This window comes from Tinamus guttatus, unplaced genomic scaffold (assembly GCF_059628265.1).
Source record: "Tinamus guttatus ecotype Peru unplaced genomic scaffold, ASM5962826v1 Tinamus_guttatus_pri_ptg000085l, whole genome shotgun sequence".
Lineage (NCBI taxonomy): Eukaryota > Metazoa > Chordata > Aves > Tinamiformes > Tinamidae > Tinamus > Tinamus guttatus.
The window spans coordinates 793,673-813,952 of NW_028288619.1; the positions used below are offsets into that span (position 1 = coordinate 793,673).

At 42.4% G+C, this 20,280-nt stretch overlaps 1 protein-coding gene across 1 annotated transcript in view; it reads left to right on the plus strand.

Annotated features, from left to right (window-relative positions):
• IBTK (inhibitor of Bruton tyrosine kinase) overlaps positions 1-13,951 on the plus strand; it is a 48,497-nt gene extending 34,546 nt beyond the window's left edge. The window contains exons 26-29 of the mRNA XM_088520291.1: positions 5,004-5,150; positions 10,185-10,253; positions 10,359-10,491; positions 13,228-13,951. Of these exons, the coding sequence (XP_088376417.1) occupies positions 5,004-5,150; positions 10,185-10,253; positions 10,359-10,491; positions 13,228-13,353 (475 nt within the window). The 3' untranslated portion in view covers positions 13,354-13,951. The remainder of the gene's footprint in view (positions 1-5,003; positions 5,151-10,184; positions 10,254-10,358; positions 10,492-13,227) is intronic.
• The last annotated feature ends 6,329 nt before the right edge of the window (positions 13,952-20,280 follow it).

Below are 20,280 nucleotides of genomic sequence, written 5' to 3' on the forward strand. Positions count from 1 at the left end.
CAGCCCTGACAAATGTTATCCTTAAGTCACCTTGGGCAAAGTGGACTATTAATTTAAAAAAAAAAAAAAAAAAAAGGGTGAGTCTCAGTTCTTAACTACAAAGTAACTCATTCTGACAGCTGAACTGTAGCTGGTACATCTAGAATGGGAGAAACCTGTTTTCTCACATTGTGGGATTTGTCTTACTGAATTCTCACAAGCAGATGAATTTCAGGATGCTTAACATGGGTCACCTGGAATGCTCCCCAGAGCACAGTGCTTCCTTTATGTGGGGTTCACCTGATGATGCAGGTCGAGGAGCAAATTGATTATTTAGCCTAGTGGCCCTGATGCACCTCCAATAACTATAGATTTGATTTACAAATTTGCACAGAGACCTGACAGTTGAACCAGATAGTGACCAACATGGGGAATATTGAGTTTATTCCTAATTAAATAAAAAAATATTCCAGCGACTGTTTTTAATCTTATTGCTGATGTTACAATTATGCATAAACAACAGGTAACCAAACACCTGCAGTGACCCTAGACCCTCTTACCAACAATTACGTGGGCTTATTCCCACACTAATTAACCTGTTACAGAACTAGTGCTTTTTTACACATCATAGACTGCATTGTAAAACTGGCAATCCTTACCCTGCTGCCCACCCCAGTGCAGTGTGAAAGGGTGTCTGTGCTGAGGTCAGTGCTGATGGTTGCTGGGCCAGGCACTCATTTTGTTTCAACCAGTCAGTAAAACATTTTCGGTTTACTCTTTTGTGATACTAACCTTCTGAAAGCTACACTTTTTTGTGTGTTTGTCTCCCTCAGACCTTGGGATTTGAGGGAAGACCATTATAGAATTCCTCTAGCAGGATGTACCTATGAGTGTTTCCAATCTCCATATACAAGTTTTAAATATAAGCTTGAATTGTAGCTATTTTTAAATTGAAAATAAATAGCTCTTTAGAGCAAGTATCTGTCCTAAGTTGACTTAAGCACGTGAAACAGAGCAGCTCTGTGAAAGGGCATTAAAAATACACAGATGGCATAAATACCTTAGTTTGGTATCTGAATAGGTTGACTATTCATACTATTCACCTACCCTCTCCAACAGTTGCATATAGTTCAATTTTAAGCTACTGATTTCCTACAAACTGTTCCTTGCACTTCAAAAGTAAGTAGGAACTTACTTGAAGTAGTTTCTAGATAGCTCTAGAAAATGTATTGCATCCTTAAGGCTCCAATTAAATAGATTTTGGAAGTGTCGGGGCTCTACCGTGCTATATAAACAGTTTTAGGGGAAAGGCCAGTCTATACTTTTCGAGGACAGAATCCACTTCACTGTTCATGTGGTCACACGTGGTTCTAAATGTTCCTTTGCAGCGTTTCTCTGGCTGCTCATCTGGAAAATGGTGATAGCCCAAGAGTTAGAGCAGAGAGTCAGTGAGGAGTCTATGAATATTGCAAATTAATGTCAAGTTGTTGGTTAAGAGTGTTTGCTAAATGTTCCTTAAACTGTCTTAGGCAAGCCATATATTGTTCAATTGCCTCTTTTAGTTGTCTAGACTAACTTTGTAAATAAAGTAGAATGGTAAGTATTCCTCTGCTCTAATATCATATATGCAGAGTTCTAGTCTGGAAATTCAAAATGGACTGCTGCAGTGCTTCTGGCAACAGTTTGAGCTTTCCATGCATGCAACATATTGAAAACCATAGAACTTGTGTTCCAGTGAAATAAGATACTCATCCTGGATATGCAGCAGGAACACTTGCCAGAAGGGTGTGGAACCTTCCGGCTCTCTTTTAGTTGACAAAAAGACCAAGTAAATCTTACAGCATTCTCTATCAGTTCTGCCAAAAGAAACCCAGAGATTCAAAGTTTGGGGGCTGAAGCTACACTACATCCTTTTTTTTTTCCTCCTGCCTTCCACCATTCTTAAAAGTTCACACTGGGAATACTATGAGAGTATGTAATGCAAAAAAAAGAGACAGTTATTAACCTGGTTAGTTTTCCAAACCTGTTTTGATCCTCTGCATTACTCAGGAGAGCCTGTGGCCTTTCAAGACCAGAGAAGTAAAGCAATTAGTTTCTCTCTTAAGAATTATCAGTGTGTGTATATATAAAAATATGTGTTTTAATGCCTGGGTCTTTAGTTTTGTAGTGTTTAGGTAGATATAGTGCTACATGAGGTAAGAGGCAGAGCTCAGAGGGTGGTGATCAGCGGTGCAGAGTCTAGTTGGAGGCCTGTAGGACTTGGTCCAGTTCTGTTCAATTTATTCATCAATGACCCGCATGAAGGCACAGAGTGCTCCCTCTCCAAGTTTGCTGATGATACCAAACTGGGAGGAGTAGCTGATACCCCAGAGGGCTGCGCTGCCATCCAGAGGGACCTGGACAGACTGGACAACTGGGCGGTGAAAAACCTCATGCAATTCAACAAGGCCAAGTGCAAGGTCCTGCACCTGGGGAGGAATAACCCCAGACACCAGTACAGGCTGGGGACCGACCTTCTGGAGAGCAGCTCTGCAGAGAGGGACCTGGGTGTCATGGTGGACGACAAGTTGACCATGAGGCAGCAGTGTGCCCTCGTGGCCAAGAAGGCCAATGGGATCCTGGGGCGCATTAAGAAGAGCGTCTCCAGCAGGTCCAGGGAGGTGATCCTGCCCCTCTACTCAGCCCTGGTGAGGCCACATCTGGAGTATTGTGTCCAGTTCTGGGCTCCACAGTACAAGAGGGATGTGGAGCTGCTGGAGAGAGTCCAGCGCAGGGCTACAAGGATGATCAGGGGCCTGGAACATCTGCCCTATGAGGAGAGGCTGAGGGAGCTGGGCCTGTTCAGCCTGGAGAAGAGAAGGCTTGAGAGAGAATCTGATCAGTGTATACAAATGCCTTAAGGGAGGCAGTGAGGAGGATGGTGCTGGCCTCTTTTCAGTGGTGGCCACCGACAGAACTAGAGGAAATGGCTAGAAACTGGAGCACCAAAGGTTCCACGTGAACTTAAGGAAAAATTTCTCAACAGCGAGGGTACTAGAGCCCTGGAACAGGCTGCCCAGAGAGGTTGTGGAGTCTCCTTCTCTGGAGATCTTCCAAACCTGCTTGGACACAGTCCTGTGCCACGTGCTTTAGGTGACCCTGAGTGTGCAGGGGGGTTGGACTAGATCATCTCTGGAGGTCCCTTCCAACTTTAAGCATTCTATGATTCTAAGATGCGCTTGAACTTTGAGTGGAAGAATCGTACTGGTGAAAAACACTTTAAGCCATCAGCACCGTGTGTTGGATAGGCTTGCAAGCTGAAGAGGACAGAGTATTCTTGTTTGTTTGTTTTTAGTGCTGCATTGCACCAGGCTGTGATTGCAGTAGTAGTTTTATGGCAGTGGGTAGGCTACTTTGCAGAAGAGGAGGACAGCAGATCCCGAGGGAACTATCTGCCAACAGGGGATAGTAAAAGCCTGGTGAAATTCTGGTCAAGCACTTGCCTAGACTCTTGTATGCTAGATGGCAGTGGGGATGATGGAAGTGCAGAATTGACTCCCCAGCCTCCCAGACTGGCACACACCCCTTCTGTTTTTTATTCCTTTTGAGTTGGTCATATGAGAAACTTATGGCCTGGTGGTCTGGCATAAGGCTTTATGTGCAGTATTCGGATGGTTTCTTTGCAGCATTTTAAAGCTCTCCTGCAAAGCAAAATTTGAATTTCGTAATGTTTGCTTGTCCTAATTTGTACAGCAGATAAGAGTAGCTTGAAAGGCTTCAGTTCAGATGCTCCCCCTCCTTGTCATAGTTGCATAGGTAGTAAGCATGGCACGGGCAACTTGTTTTACATCAATAGTATTTAAATTGATATGTTATTTCTTTGTGTAAATAATGAGCAGATCTATTCTTAAATGTATTTTGTGTGTTTGATGTTTTGCAAGTAGCTCTCTGAAAGGAGTGGGACTAGAGTGGTTAATAAAGTTAAATAGGTGCAAATATCTGAAGAACTAAATCAAATATCTTGATGGAAGAGTGGAGAAACTGGTAATTTTCTTGACTTTTTAAATTATTATTATTATCTTTTTTAGGGAAAAAAGTTCTTGGATCAAAATGTTTTGAGAATAGCTGTTGTTCTAAATTGCTATATTTTTCATACTTGGAGCTGTTTTATTTTTGAAAGATAATGTGCAGGCTCTAGTTCGGTAGCATTGCAAATTATACAAGTAGAAGAAAAGGAAGCTCACTGAACAGTTTCACAAATCTCACTGTGGAGTAAGGGAATTACAGAGCCTTCAGCTGGTTTGAGTAACTTGCTGTGTTCAGGAAAGAGGCTCTGGTATCCTCACCTTGCATACTGGCATGCTGTAACATATTCAGCCAAAGAATTACAGCATTGCACAATTTATCTGGGCACTTTTCAAGGATTAATACTTTCAGGGAAGATGCATCTTGTCTGAGACAGGGCATCTCTGAAAATAAAATCCTTTTTTAAAAGGATAGACCAGGGGGAAGATGGAGGAATTTTTTTTTCTTTCTCCCCCCCCCCCCCCCCCCGCCATGTAACGAAATTCCATGATATTTATTCTTCTAGTCTCATAGGTACTTATTTTGTAGAGAACAGTTGGAGCAGTACAACCTGTTGACAGGATGGGGATAGTATTAAAGCTTGGGGTGACTAGGACTTGTTCTGTTTGCTACTGAAACATAAAGTGCCTTCAAGACTGTTGCATCCTGGGCTGCCATCATTTCTTCAGCTTCTGAAGTAGAGGTCCTGTTTCGCAGCTGTGCCTACCGATTCTAACATGAGGTTAATATGCATACTTAACCTCAGAGAGCTGAAATTACCTGGTGCTTACACATTTGACCCAAAGTGATATCTTTTAGTAGATGGGGACTGGCAAGGGACAAGAACTAAGACAGACTGTATTTTCTAATTCCAAAGGCCCTTGCCAATATCTGAAATGTGGAATAGTCTGAAATCTCAGAAAAAAATGCAAGTATAAAATGAGTGGCCTTCTTTTTGTTTTTTGTTTGTTTTTTATAAGGGCATCTTCGTTACCTTCTTCTTTGCCAAAGTCATTCCGTGATCTTGTAACGGAGGAAGAAAAATATGCGAATAATTCACCAGGTACTGGTATCAAAAGAGCTGGATATAAAGGAACTGAGGAACCACCAAACCACAACCCTGTAAGGTGAGAGAGCTTTTCCTAATTATGTATAGTATTTTTCTTTAGTGAATTTAGTGAAGTCCCACAATAACGTAAAAAATTCTCGCACACACTGATAGCAACCAGGGCAAGTCCCAGTCAAGGGTTGCCACACAAGCCATTGGGGACAAAGCTGACTGGCCAAGGTCAAGGCAGGGTCAGGGGCAGCAAGGCTGGGCCCCCAGGCATGGCCACAGTGCGGCTTGAGCAAGGCCTAAGGTTGAGGGCTGAGCTTTAATGCAGCTTCTGAGCAAAGAGGAGGGAGCCCCCATGGGCTTCTTGTAGCTTTTTCTCACAGCCTGGCTCTTGGCAGCAGCCTGACCCCAGGCTGCACAGCTGGCCTGCTAGAGCTGTGCTCGAGCGCAGGCTGCCAAGCCCTGGGAGGCTGGGAAGCATTTGCGGGGCCTGCTGGTGAGCACGGGGCCTGACACCAATTACATCCTAGTCTTTCTCCTATCCCCTCTAAAAACAGCAAAGAAGAGACAATTTGCTGGGCCTTCCTTTTGGTTGCTTGCTTTAGGTAGAAACTGGACGGTGTTACTCTAAAATGTGCTTTTCCTTCTGCCTAGTCTGTACAATCTGGCCACTTGGAAATCTCGCAAAGTTAATCCTTTGAGCTGAATCCAGGCCTCCTAAGCCAGCTGTCTGAAAATGATATGTTAAGGTATGGGCAGCATAGGCAACTAGATTGGCTATACTCAGTGGTCCCAAGCTATCTCTGGTCTCTAAAGGTGCCTGTTTCTGTCTCTTGGTTGTAGAGAGGCTAGGTGGCTGCTTCATCCATTTGTAAGTTAGGAGCTTAGCTTTTGGGTTGAGGTAATTTAATTCTTTGTCCAGTTCCTATCACAGTAGGCACTGATGTTGCTTGCAGGATGTCTGGTCTGCTTTGGTGAAGCATTTCGGTGAAACATTCACAGCCTTCTCTCTACTTGTTATGCGAAGGAAGTTGAGTGGGTGCAGAGCATAAGGGATCCTGATCTTTTGATGTCAGACTTACTGATGGGACACTGAAGATAATTGCATGGCTTGTGTTCCTATTTTCTTTGTTTGTGCAGTAATTTACTGACACTTTTCTTAAAGTATATTCTTTTAGTAGTCTCCAGATCTGATTTTTGTGTGTGTGTGGTTGTATAAACACTCTTCCATACGCTATCAGTTGTCTGCAGCCCTGAAATTTGCTGTTGATTAACAGGGCTGTAAATACGAAGATGTGATCTGGACTCAGCCCCCAAGCGAACTAGCTGAGAAGCTGGGCTGAGATGCGACTGCCCTGCTTGAAGGGTCAGCCTGGCTTTGGGAGTTATGCTCTGCAGCTGGGCATGTGTAGCTCCTAGTCCAGGCTCATATGCAGGCCTGGCATGGCTTATCTTTGTTGTGGCAGCCTGGGTTGTCTTCACCATGTTACTCCAGGGAGCACTGAGGAGTCTTAGTGGAAACATGTCTGTGGCTTTACATGGGAATGGCTGAGTTCTGGCATGGCTCATATTGAGCTAATTAGCAGTGCATAACTCAAAACAGTACAGCAAAACCCAAAGGTTCTGCAGGAGACCAGGCTTTGTGTTTTCTTTCAGAGGAATCATTAGGTCAGGAAGGTACCAAACCTGAACTGGCTTCACATGAGCAAATCCTGCAGGACGGCTGGGGAGTCGAGTGCTGAGGTACCTCAGTGGCTGTGCAGGAGTCAGGGCAAGTTCAGCCAACAGAGTTAATCAGACCGGTTCGGTACTGAGCCAGTTTGTTTCCGTGCAGAACCACTTGTGTCTCTACATCAGTCTTTAATTTTCAAGGTTTCCAAGCTCTATATTTTTGAGGCTTCCAGATTCCCTTTTCCCACTGTTCCATTTCTCTCAATTATTTTGATGCTAGCTGAGGAATGAATCTAGCATGTTGCAATATCTGCAGTTGATTTAGTATCTGGGCTGAGTGTGTTACTAGCAAGAAACACAGATGTAAATATGCACAAAGAGCTTCAAAATAACTGAATTGCTTACTACGTTTAGAATTGACGGAAGTGACATGGGCATTTAAGGTTATTCTAACTGGTCACTAGAGTGTGCTATGACACTGGGACTGTTAATTATGCTTTTAGAAAACACTCTTACATGGGAAAGAACTTGCCTGTCCTGGCACAGGTTTGTTAAGTATTTGAAATAGTTTGTGTGGTTGTGCTGCCACCCAAACTCCTTGGGCTTTGAGTGGGAAGGATGCAGTAGGTATCAAGTGGGGCAGGCAGGGAGGGGTTTACAGTCAAATGGGCTTACAGACATTATTAGAGCAGGTGGAAGATGACACCAAAATAAGGGCATTTATTAAGTTGTTTCTTTTCTATTTTTTCTTATACTTTTTTTTTATTATTATTTTCTCTTGCCTTTTTCCTTTTAAGTATCATAGAAGCTGGAAATCTATTTTATCTAGGCTTCATCCTAAGAGTAGTCCCCTTCTGTCAAAATGCAGGAATAATTTAGGTAGGAAGGGACCTTTTGTGGTGCTCTAGTTCCTGCTTGAAGCAGATGAAACTAGATCAGAGCCTTATCCAGTCAACTTGTAGGTATTTCCAAGGAAGGAGATACCCCAGCCTGTCTGGGACCCTGTTCCATGACTTATTCCTTATTCTATCTCTCTGCACCTCCAGGAAGATTCTGGCTGCATGCTTTCTGTATGCTCCCATTAGTTAGCTGAAGGCAGCAATATGGCCTTTTGCCTTCTTTTCTTAGATTGGAGCAAACTTTAGGGTATTCTTCCTTGAATCTAAAAGACCAAAACTGAAAGCTCTGAAAGTGATTTATTTTTTTTTTCATTGCGGTATGTGTTGGCAGAAATAGTTGTTTAAAAAGGAAACAAGTTGCCCAATGTATTTTTGAGTCAAACTTGTTTTTTGGAGTATTTCCGAAGCATCTTCCTTCTGATTTGCTGTCATGATCAGTGCACTCAGGATTCTTCCCTTTCTCTTCCAGCTGAGAAGCTCGAGTTATGGTTGTTGTCAGCTTCATTTCACGCCATCTTAGTTTATACTTTTGAACTCCCCTTACTTTTGCTTTATTGCACAGTCGTACTGCTAATTATCCTGTGCTGAATTAATATCACCTATTTTGTTTGCTGATTTGAATATTGTTTTTGTGTGCACCATCATTAACTTTAAGATAATTTTAACAAAAATTGCCACTCTTTTCCTAGCTTATTTCGTGCTCACTTTATATGTGTTAACTTATTCTTTAAACTAAAGATTACATGGTGGTTGGCGGAGTGTTTTATCAAAGCTAAAACAGAAAAAGTTTTTACCTATTCTTTCCTTGAACACCTCTGAGGGGAAAAAAGCGTTGTGTATCAATGAAGTCAAACTATCAGAACTAGTGTTGTACAGTCGCTCAGTGGGGAGTGTGGTAGTGCAGACCTGACCATCTCCCTGTGGAACTGGAGCTGTTGCCTTAGGTGACAATTTTTGTCAATGCTGTGGAGTGGTGGTTATCTAGAAGTCTCCATTTTGGAGAGAGGTTGCTTCCAGGCTATGTGCTGTCCCACTGGGTGTCCCGACAGTGTTTGATATGGTCAGCGTTACTGCAAATGGAAGAAAAAGATCATATTTAGTCACGTGAATCCGGCTTTTTCAGTGGAAACATAGAAACAATATAACCTTGCAGAAGGTGGATCTACTGGGTCTCATCGAAGGTCCACTGTTATTCCCTGGTGGCTGTTGGGGTGGGTCGGGGTGTGTGTGTGTGTGTATATATATATATATATATACACCTATACCTATATACACTGGCTATATATATACTATGTGTTTTCTGAAGTAGTTAGCATTTGTTTTATTTCTGTTCTGTGAGTAGCTGGCTATTTGGTGGTCAAAAGCATGTTTTATTGCAAAAAGCTGGGCATGGTTCATTTGGATGTCATTTTTTGATGATGGATGTTCCTTTTCATATTTTTTGAAATCTTTCCCTCATTGCTTAGCAGTAGGAATCGTGGTTCTTGTTGTCCTTGGAGTTGTGTCTGGGGGGAAAAAATTCCAGGCAGACAACTTAGCAGTTACTGGAATTTTCTTATTAGATAGCTTGCTGTAATTCTTTTTTGCCACATATCCAGTGCTTTGTGGCCACTTAAAGGATTACCAAAAAAGTTTAAGAAATGAAAACTTATTTATTGGAATATCAAAACCATTAGTGCTTGTGTGATTTATTTATTTTTACAATTCTATAGAAGCAATTCAGAAAATTCTGTTAGCATTTCATCATATGATCTAACACTCCTTTAGGACTCTAGAAATTGAATGTTGCCCAAGTAGGGAATTGCATAAGAAAAATAGTCTTCCTATTGGTTATGTTTTTTTCCTAAGAAATCTCAAGTATACCAAATGCGTCGTCCTGGTGTAGACAGACTAACGTTTTGCAATGGAATACAATGTCTTGCTCTTGAGAACTTTGTGTTGGTATTTATGAGGATCCCTTTTTCCATTGTATTAATTTTAATTTTATGCTGTTCTTATGAATATGGGAGGTCCTTGCAGGATGTGTACTGACAGTTCATCATTTTGGGGCTTAAAGAGCTGACTTGCACTTAATTTATTAGTACCGTTATTAGAGCAGCAAATGAATGGTCCTCTTAACGAAAACATTCACTTGAAATACTAAGTAGGGTTTTTTATCTCGAAGACACATTCTTTTTGTGTTAGTAGCAAAGAATTTTATAGTCTTGTGCTATCTTGCATAGATCAGATGACTATTATAGGTGTAAAAAACTTTCTTTAAAAAAAAAAACTTTGTTCAAATGCTCAGATGTTAGAAAAAATAAATTAATGCTAACTTTCAATACTAATTGAAAGTTCTGTGTGTCAGAAATCAGCATCAGTGTGTATCCTGCAACCCTAATATCACAGAGAAATTCAGTCTCAAATCTTGTGCCTGGGAGAAGCCCCTCCACAAATTTGTAAATGGCTACTGTGAATACTGTAATGCATGGTGTGATCCAGCAGAACACTTAAAGACTTTCACTTTCCTTCCTTCGTATTTTTTTTTTCTCCAGATGTATAACTAGAAGTAGCCCAAGCCTGGAAAACCATGTTCCAGATTCTCCACAGCTGGAGAGTCATAAGTAAGTTTGACACTGGCTTAGACACTGGATCTTAGTTTGTCTCTTGTGCTGACCTTGTTCTTGATATTACCTCATGATGTAATGATGTAATTTACTTTTTTGCAGTCCTTGGTTAGCAACATCCCCGACTAGCTCTCCAGGAGTAGCACCTGTCATGTTTGCAGCTATTGTAGAGGAAGAGCTCCAGCAAGAAGCTGCTCTTATTAGGAGCAGAGAAAAGCCTTTGGCTTTGATCCAGGTAAAGTATGAAGCTGCTACAGCTGAAACACAGTGCAAGGAGTTTCCAGAGGCTGTTTTAGAGATCACTTCTTAGAATCAGTTTTCTATTGATATACTAAGTATCGCTTGCATAATAGTGTGAAACAATAACAATACATTGCTGTTTGGTAAGGGAAGGGTCTGTATTAAAATCAGATTGACTACTGAGTCCATGTTTAATATGTTGTATGGAATCATAAAGTAGTTGAGGTAGGAAGGGACCTCTGGTGATCATCTGGACTTAACTCTCGTGCTCAGAGCAGGGTCAACAATAACAAGTTTTCCAGCTCTGTCTAGGAGGGCTTTGAATATCTCCAAAGATGGAGACTCCACTACCTTTCTGGGCAACCTGCTCCAGTGTTTGACAAACCTCATACTAAAAAAGTCATAAAAAGAAAAGGGAAAAAAAAAGAGACTTTTTAAATGGAATTGCCTGTATTTTGGTTTGTACCCTTTGCCTCTTGTCCTGTTGCTGTATACCTCTGAAAAGCCCCTGATCCCATTTTCTTTATTTTCTCTCATCAAGCATTTATGCATACTTATAAGATCCCCTTCAAGATTTCTTTTCTCCAGTCTAAAAATCCAGTTTCTCTCACTGTCTTCCTGTCTGTCAGATGATCCAAGCTCTTAATCATCTTTGTGACCCTTCACTGGACTCGTTGCTGCTTTGCATTCAGCTTGTGGTCCAGCAGGACCTCGATCTTGGCAGCAGTGCCAAGCTGCTCTCTATCCGGTCAGTGCTCAGCCTGTTCTGGTGCCTGGTGTTATTCTTTCCCATGGGCAGCACTTGGCATTTTCCTTTGAGCTCTGAGGTTCCTCTCAACCCATTTCTCTAGTCTCCTGAGATCCCTGTGAATGGCAGTGCAACCCTCAGGTGCATCAGTCAATCTTTCCAGTTTTGTATCACTGTCAGACTTGCTGAGCATGCACTGTGTCCCATCCTCAAGGTCATTCGTTGAATGGTACTGGCCCCTCTCTCAACCACAGCAGTTTATACTGATGACTGGCCTTCTGCTGCACTTTGTGCTGCTGCTCAAGCTCAGCAGGTCAGCTAATTATCAGTCCACCTCACTAGTCTGCTTTCCTAGCCTTCATCAGCTTGTCTCTGAGGTTATAGTGAGAGATGGCTGTTGAAAATCATATAAAGGCATATTGAGGTTCAGCTTAGATATTAGGAAAAATTTTTACATGGAAAGAGTAGTCAAGTGTTGGATCATGATGCTCTAGGAAGTGCTGGAGTTACTGTCCCTGTCCAGTGTTCAAGAAACATGCAGAGGAGGCACTTAAGGACCAGGTTTAGCAGGTATGGTGTTGAAGGGCTTATGGCTGGACTCGATCTCAAAGGTCTTTTCCCACCATAGTGATGCTATGATAAAAGCCAAGTTAATATCCACCCATCTCCCCTCATCCACCAAGCCAGTCATCTTGTTGTGGAAAGTTATTAGGCTGGTTAAGCATTCTTGTTTTCACTTCACAAATCATAGTCACCTTTCCTGTCTTTCATATATTTGGAAATGATTTGCGGGATTAGTTGACCCTTCACTTTCCCAGGGATCAACGTGGGGCCAACCAGCCTCTCATTTCCTGGATATTTCTTCTTGCCCTTCTGGAAACAGGGATGACATTTGCTTTCTTCCAGTCCTCAGAAACTTTCCTGGATCACTGACTGTTCAAAGATCATTGATTGTGGCCTTGCAGTGGTGTTGGCCAGCTCCTTCAGCGTGTGTGGCTGCATCCTGTCAGGTCCTGTGGACCTGTGTGTGTTCTGCTTGTCTATGTGTCTCCTAACCTGATCCTTCTGCCCCAAGGGTGAGTCATGCTTGCTTCAGACTTTTCCAGTGGTCCCTGCTTGGGATTGCTGATGACCAGAGGCAAAGGCAACATCGAGTACCTCAGCCTTTTCCATGTCCTTTGTCATGCAGTAGTAGGCCACATTTTTTGTACTGTAGTAAGTTGTTTTTGTTTTGTTTTCTTTTGTCGCCTTACATACCTGTGGAAGCCTTTCCTGTCATTCGTGTCTCTTGTCCCTGAAGTATTCCTGCATGTTCCAACAGTGTCTGTTTTTCTCCCAGGGTAGCCGTGTGTGTTTCTGCCTCTTTGTCTGCTTCCTTCATGTGCCTGAGTGTCATGAAGAGCGACTTGTTTATCCATGCAGGCCTCCTGTCACTATTGCTTAACTTCTGTCCTTGGTAGGATGAACTGTTCTTGAACTTAGAGGAGGTGGTCCATTAAATCAGCCAGCTTTCCTGGAGACCCCTTTTCTCTGTGTAGCCATATCCTGTCATATTCTTCAAAGCAGATAACCAGACAAGCCACGCTCTTTAAATCCAGAGTTGTGATTTTGGCTTCCCAAGGCTGTCTGTGAGCTTTGCTTTCCCGAGCAGTGTTTCCTTGTTTGTGAGCATCAGAGCATCTCTGCTTATTAGTTCCTTGTTTACCTGTGTTAGGCAGCTACCATCAGCACACTCTGGAAAGCTCTTGGATTACTTGTGCTCTACTGCATTGCCCTTCTACTGGATTCTGGGATGGGCCAATCCCCCGTGAGGTTCAGGACCTGAGAATATTAGGTTGCTTCCACTTGTCTGGAGAAGGCTCATTTACTTCTTTCTGATCAGGCTGTAGCAGATCAATTCAGGGCAACTAAAGCCAGTTCATAATTGTGTTATTGGTGTAAGTGTGGATCTGGTGCTGAAACTTTTTTTTTTTCTTTTTCCAGATTGAGGAGTGTGCTATTCAAGATTTGCTAATCCACTATGACGCTTTTGACAACCCTGATGAATTTGTGACTGTTGAAAGGGCTTCACAGGGACCTATAGCAACACCGATGTGGAACAAGCACTAATTTTCACTGTTCACAGTCCATATTATATGTGCACTTCTGAAGGTTTATTTCTTGGTACAGGTAGAACTGGACCGAAAGAGCAGGAATTTGTAAATTTATCATCAGCATCAACTGCACATGATCTTTAGACATCTGGTAGAGAATGAAAATAATTTGTCCATTGTGTCCATTAACTGAAGTATATATTGTGTATGTATGTTTGGGGAAAATTTCTTTAACAAGCCCTATTATTAGTAATGTTACATGAAGTTGTAGATTGGAAATGCGTTTGCAAATTTTAAGTAAGAGTTTTGTTTAGTTAAATTCACAGGTGGTTGAAAAGCCACCTGTGATTTATTTTGTGATTTAATGTGAAATTGAATGTGCAGTAATTATGCATCTTTAAGAGTTATGTTCTTCAGAGCTTACAGCCAAATTGGGAATATCCCCAAAAGTTTGCTCTTCATGCAAAAGTGTAGTCTGATAGTGCAGTTTTGCTTAAGTTATGTGTGTAAGTACTGGTTCTCTGACTGTTGTGACCAGACTGTCATGCTCCGCGGTGAACCCCCACGCTGTCCCCAGGTGCCCTGCTGTTGCCTGCTCTCAGTTCAGTTGTGCATGTTTTCTCACCGTTGTGAGACTGGCCTTTGAGCAGCCAGCTCTGTTGTGAAGTAAAGCACACGGTTGAATAGGATATGGTGACACTTAATTAGCTTGTCTGTAGGCTTATTCTGATTAATAGGGTACGGTTTTAGAACCAAGGTGTTTAAGGTACAAATTACTTGAAGTGCTGAGGAAATATAAAATCTGTATGTTTGTTGTTAAAGCTATCAGGGTGAATGCTTCATTGTGGAATTTGCAAACACCTAACCCACGACGATTATCATCGGTGGCTTTTGGTATTGTGTGCTCCAAAGTTCTCTGTGCCTGGTTTCTTTCAACAAATTAAAAAAAAAAAAAAAGGGTAGCATTATCTCCAGTATTCTGTCTAGTTTGTTTGTGTAGGTGTGTTTGAACTTGAACTTTTTCAGTAGCGTTGGTACTTACAAACTGAAAAATGGAATTGAGAGAACTGTGGAAGATGAATGTATGGAACTGATCACTGTGCGATAAAAGATCTGAGTTTTGAACAAAGCTATGTAGTTATGCCTAATGGTTTCAGGTTTGAGCTACACCAACCTCCCTCTCCCCAGTTGTAAACAAATGCAATAAACTGTAAAAACTTGATTTGCACAAAGTTCGTATACTTTTATATGCTCTTTGCCTATAATCAACACTTACAGGTAAGAGTAATTAAAATACTTCTTCACTATATAAAACATGGACTGCAGACATTGTGAAGCTACACATACAAATGAGGATTGCTTATGCAGATTTTATTTTAAATTCTGCTAGTGATTCATTCAATATACTGGTGAGGCTGTTTGCATTAGGCGCTTTACTTGATCCAGTTTAGGGCCTTAGGGACTTCTGAAAGTCTCCCTTGAATTAAAGGAAAGCTTGTGCACAGTGAGGAATAGCTTTAAAAACAATGGGCTTTTTCATGTTACCCTGTTATCAAACATTAAAATTATTTTATGGTGCTAGTGTGCATTTAAAATGTCATTCACCTGTCATAAGAGGACTCATCTTTCTACAGTGCAGAGGAGCTTGACTTCTTTTAAGCTCTGGATTTAATGCAATGATGTTTGTTTCTCTATCTGCTTTCGTTATAAATAATATGCACATTAAAAAAGAGCAATTATAAATGTACCCCCATCCAGAAACTGAAAATGCGTCAAACTATTGTGTTGAAGCATCTTAAATTTAAGGCTAAAATATATCATAAAGCTGTGTAAAATTAGAGACTATATTTTAACCTTAAAACCTGAAAGGTAGCAGAGTTTAGAAACAAACCTCTAACTCCCTTGATATACTCTGGTAACAGACATAAATATCTAAATAAAACCCACAAAAAGGACAACTGTGTCAACAGATATTAATGTGTTGCTGTAAAAATGATAGAATACTTAAACCTAAGGCATGATAGGACTGCAGTGTCATTGAGGTGGGAAGGCGTCTCTGGAGGTCTAGTCCAACCTCTCTTCTCAAGGTTTATGTGTGTTTGTTTTTTCCTCTCTCACACTACTTAATTAAACTAAGAAAGTAAGTTGAATGAATTTTTGCAGAAGCTTCTAATAATTTTGACAAGCTGAAATTCTGCTACATGGGAGTCAACCTTCAAGAACTTATCAAGGGGTTGCTTAAAGCACATTTCTTGTAATTTGAGTAACAAAAGCACTCCTAATATTCTATTTCAATGCACTATATGTAGAGCTCAAGTAGAGACTGACATCTGAAACTAGTCTTCTGTGGGCACCCGGGATGACCGTGTTCCTGCTGTAGCCGTTGTAGCCAATGCAGTCAACAGTGCCCAGAGGCCCTGGAGCAGATGGCTGCTGGGTGAACTCTCTCTGGGCTCTGCTGACTCTGCACCTTGGACAGTGTTTGCACATGGAGCTACTTGAATATTGATGTCTTGCTCTTGAATATCGATGAAGGCAGACGAGAAGTTCTTGCTTAATGTTTTCACAGGAAAACCATCAAATCATCTTTGGATGGCTCTTTTATGAGGAAGCTTTTTGGATGCAGAACAAAATTTCCAGTCAAAATGAGATGCCTCTGTGCAACCAGGAGTCTAATATTGAAGAAATTTGAAGTGGGAAAATAGTGTTCTTGTTAAAATGCAGTTGGGGATTTTCATGATATGTTTGGTCCAGAAAGGTCATGTGGTCTAGCTTAAGTAATAGTTCAGAATAGATGATTGTACTTCCCACCTTTGTTTGATCTAAGTGAACTCTTTGTTGATCTATAGTATTAATTTGCAATACATAATTTTTAATATGTTACAGATCCATTCTTCCAAATCTTGCAGATTTTTTTGAGGTAACAGAATTGTTAGATCTTGCTATATTTTTTTTAATTTCATTTTCATAAGGGATATTACATATGGAACAAAAGAAAAGCCAGCTAAAAAAGTAAGCTTGTGTAAGAGCAGTTTTAAGCAGATCTACAGCATCTGTTCTGAGGTAATAATGTACAGCTAGGGGCAAGCCAAGGGTCAGCTACCTCCCCTCTCAATCCAGATTTTTTTCTAAGAACAAAAATCATCCTTTACATGAAACACTTTCAAATAAGCAAGCAATCAGGAAAGAATGACCCAGAAGCTTACTTTATGGTTGTCAAAATCTGACGATTTCTTGTCACATTTTTCCCTTTCTATTCCTTGAAAGTTTATCCTAGGCAGATAAGAGGAACATGACACTTGAGGCTGTTAAATTAATTCCTAGGGGTGGTAAGCTGTTCACCAGTCCATGTGCCTTTGGACTGAAGTAACTAAAACGGAAGGTGAGTTTTTCCTTCCTCATCCAGTCACTTCACCATCTGTTAATTCTGCAGGAACTTCATATCCATTTCTCAGCCAGGAAAGCCTGGCTGCAAGAGTAATAGCTGTATGTTCTATATGTTATGCCTCTCCTTGGGAGAAAACCTGATGAAATGCCAGGTGCCCTTTGCCTTCAGCACAGCAGCTACATCTGCTTTGCGTGTCTGTCTGGATCGCAGTGTACTCGGCAGAGAGGTTGGGAGAGCTGTGATGGGAATACAGGCCCGTTGCTCCTGCTCGCGTCTCTCCAGTGGCAGTGATTCATCAGCTGTTAGCCTTGCGTTGTGGCTGCTCTTCTAGGGCTAATTTCTGGCTAATCTAATGCTAGAGGTTGGTTCTGAGGGGGGACCTTTGCACTTCTGCTAAATGTCATTGATCGTAGCACAGCACTTCGTTATGAGAACTGTGGACTTGCCATCTGGTGACAGTGCCTGGAACAATAGCTGGTACATCAGAAGAAATGGGAAAAACAGTAAAGACAAAACTATATTAAGCACAAAGGTGTATTGTCTTTTCATTAAGCACATATACAGATTTTTTTTTTCCAGCCTGCACTTCATTTGCTACATTCTTATTGCATGGCGAGAGAAAATGTATACAAAATTCTAGTCCTTTGCCTAGTCTGTGTATTTTGAGGCGTTTAAGAGAAACGCTGTCCACACTTGTGTGCACTGTGAAGTTCAAATTGAGCAGTAAGGCTATGACCACAAGAGCATTTTCTGATCATTTAGTTGTAACAATATTGTATAAATGTCTAATAGCACTGGAATTGAAGGAGGAGAGTGTGCGTGTGTGCCTATGTGCACAACCCTAGCTCTTCATTTGGTTTGTTTGCAGTTGTAGAATTACATTGCATTGCTGCAGCCAGTGGAGTTACCCTGTTCTGTTTTGTCTGCATCTGTATGTAATTTTGTCAATTTTTATGTATATTAAACAAAAAAAAGTTATTTTAGCGCACTATCAAAGAAAGTGGTGATACTTTGCATTTGATGCTTTTATTTGTGAGGAAGGAATGCTAATTTAAGGCAAGAGATGAACAGAGTAGCTGGTGCTATCTGCTTGGGCAAGTGATGGGCTGACTGGGAGATGCTGCAAGGTGAGCTGCTAAGAGGGGCAATATGAGGGTATCATCTGTAGCACTTTAGTGACTGCACAAAGCTTCTTGTCCTAGAAAAGATCTGAACTCTAATTCCCGGCGTTTGAAGCAATAAAATCAGAAAGAGCCCCTAAAAATTGGAAGGTCGAGGGAGGACAGTATCAGGGGAAAATGGCAAAGCACTACAAATAAATAAAAGAAAGCTTGAGCTTAACTTGACTGCAGGGAGACAGGGAGAACTAGCATTGAAATACTTTTCCAAGCAAGTGATGGATCAAAACTCACTTGTGGCACATGCTCTATAGGTGTCCTTGCTTGAGCAGAAGGGTTGGACTAGATGATCTCTAGAGGTCCCTTCCAGCCTTAACCATGCTGTGATTGTGGGATCGGTGTGTGCTTGGGGTGTGACACGGGGCTTGGCCAGCCGCGCAGGCAGCCCGTGCTGGAACGTGTAGGCCCTGAGTGCTCTTCTGCCTCGTGGCCTCACTGGGGCCTTTGGGGACTTTGGCTGCAATTCTGCAAACCTACTGTGAATTGCAAGCTGCATTTTGCTCGGTCTTACGTTCATTCTCACCTTGCAACTTCCAGTCCAATACTAGGATTTACTCAATCCCTTTCTCCTTGCTCCCCTGCAGCTCCCTATGGAGCAGCAGTAACTACAGCTGTAGTGGTGATAAGTCTCTTGTGGAAAGGGGGATGTAGAGATTTATGTAATTCTGTGCCATCTTACGGAGAGAAAACCACCTAGATCAGTGATGCTGTAAATAGGTACTGGGTCTCCAGTATGCCCAGTGCAAAATTAACAAATTGTTTTTTTACACCAGGTGAGAAGTTTCCATAGATGCATTTTTTTCCAGTGCTTAAACAGCTTAGAGAATGCTGGTATGCTTGTGTGCCAGTGCCATGGTCCTCAGGGGAGACTTTTTTTGGTTGTTATATTTTGGGAAATAGGAGAAGTCATCCATTATCTTATAAGGCTTTTAAACTTTGACTTACAATTCCCTTTTCATGCTTAGCCTAAGTTGCCACATGCACAATCTGACAAGCTGAGTCACAGAAAGCCTTTAAAGCTTTGTTAGCACAAAATGTGTACAATGTTAAATGGGATGGAAAGCTAATTGATGGCCTGCTGATGAAAATATATTTTGGAAAAAAACTTCCTGGTAAGATGGATGTATTGGAGATGCACTCAAGAGTGCTGGGGGACCTGGCAGGAGTCAGCCGCTCTCCATCATCTCCATCATCTTCGAGAGTCAGCCGCTCTCCATCATCTTCGAGAGGTCATGGAGCGCGGGGGAGGTACCAGAGGACCGAGAGAAAGCCAACGTCACTCCAGCCTTCAAAAAAGGCAAGAGGGAGGACCCGGGAAACTACAGGCCAGTCAGCCTCACCTCCCTCCCTGGAAAGGTCATCAGCAGCTCATCCTAGAGACTGTCTCTAGGCATGTCAAGGAAAAGAAGGTGAACAGGAGTAGTCAGCATAGATTCACCAAGGGAAAGTCGTGCCTGACAAACCTGATAGCCTTCTACAATGGGATCAGTGGCTGGATGGCCGATGGGAGAGCCATGGGTGTTGTCTACCTTGACTTCAGCAAGGCTTTCGACACAGTCTCCCATAACATCCTCATAGGAAAGCTTAGGAAGTGTGGACTGGACGAGGGGACAGTGAAGTGGATTGAGGACTGGCTGGATGGCAGAGCTCAGAGGGTGGTGATAAATGGAGCCGAGGCTGGTTGGAGACCTGTGGCCAGTGGTGTTCCACAGGGGTCAGCCCAGTGCTGTTCAACTTGTTCATCAATGACTTGGATGAGGGCACAGAGTGCACCTTCAGTGAGTTTGCAAATGACACCAAACTGGGAGGAGTGGCTGACACTCCAGAGAGCTGCACTGCCATTCAGAGAGACCTGGACAGGATGGAGAGTTGGGCAGAGAGGAACCTCATGAGGTTCAACAAGGACAAGTGCAGGGTCCTGCACCTGGGGAGGAATAACCCCAGGCACCAGGACAGATTAGGGGTTGACCTGCTGGAAAGCAGCTCTGCAGAGAGGGATTTGGGAGTCCTGATTGACAAGAAATTAACCATGAGTGAGCAATGTGCCCTGGTGTCCCAGAAGGCCAATGGGATCCTGGCCTGCATCAGGAGGAGCGTTGCCAGCAGGTCGAGGGAGGGGATCCTCCCCTCTACTCAGCTCTGGTGATGCCACACCTGGAGTATTGGGTGCAGTTCTGGGCTCCCCAGTACAAGAGGGACGTGGAGCTTCTGGAGGGAGTCCAATGTAGAGCCACGAAGATGATTAAAGGACAGGAGCATCTATCTTATGAGGAAAGACTAAGCGAGCTGGACCTGTTTAGTCTGGAGAAGAGAAGGCTGAGAGGAGATCTGACCAACATGTTCAAGTACCTGAGGGATGAATGTAGGGAGGATGGGA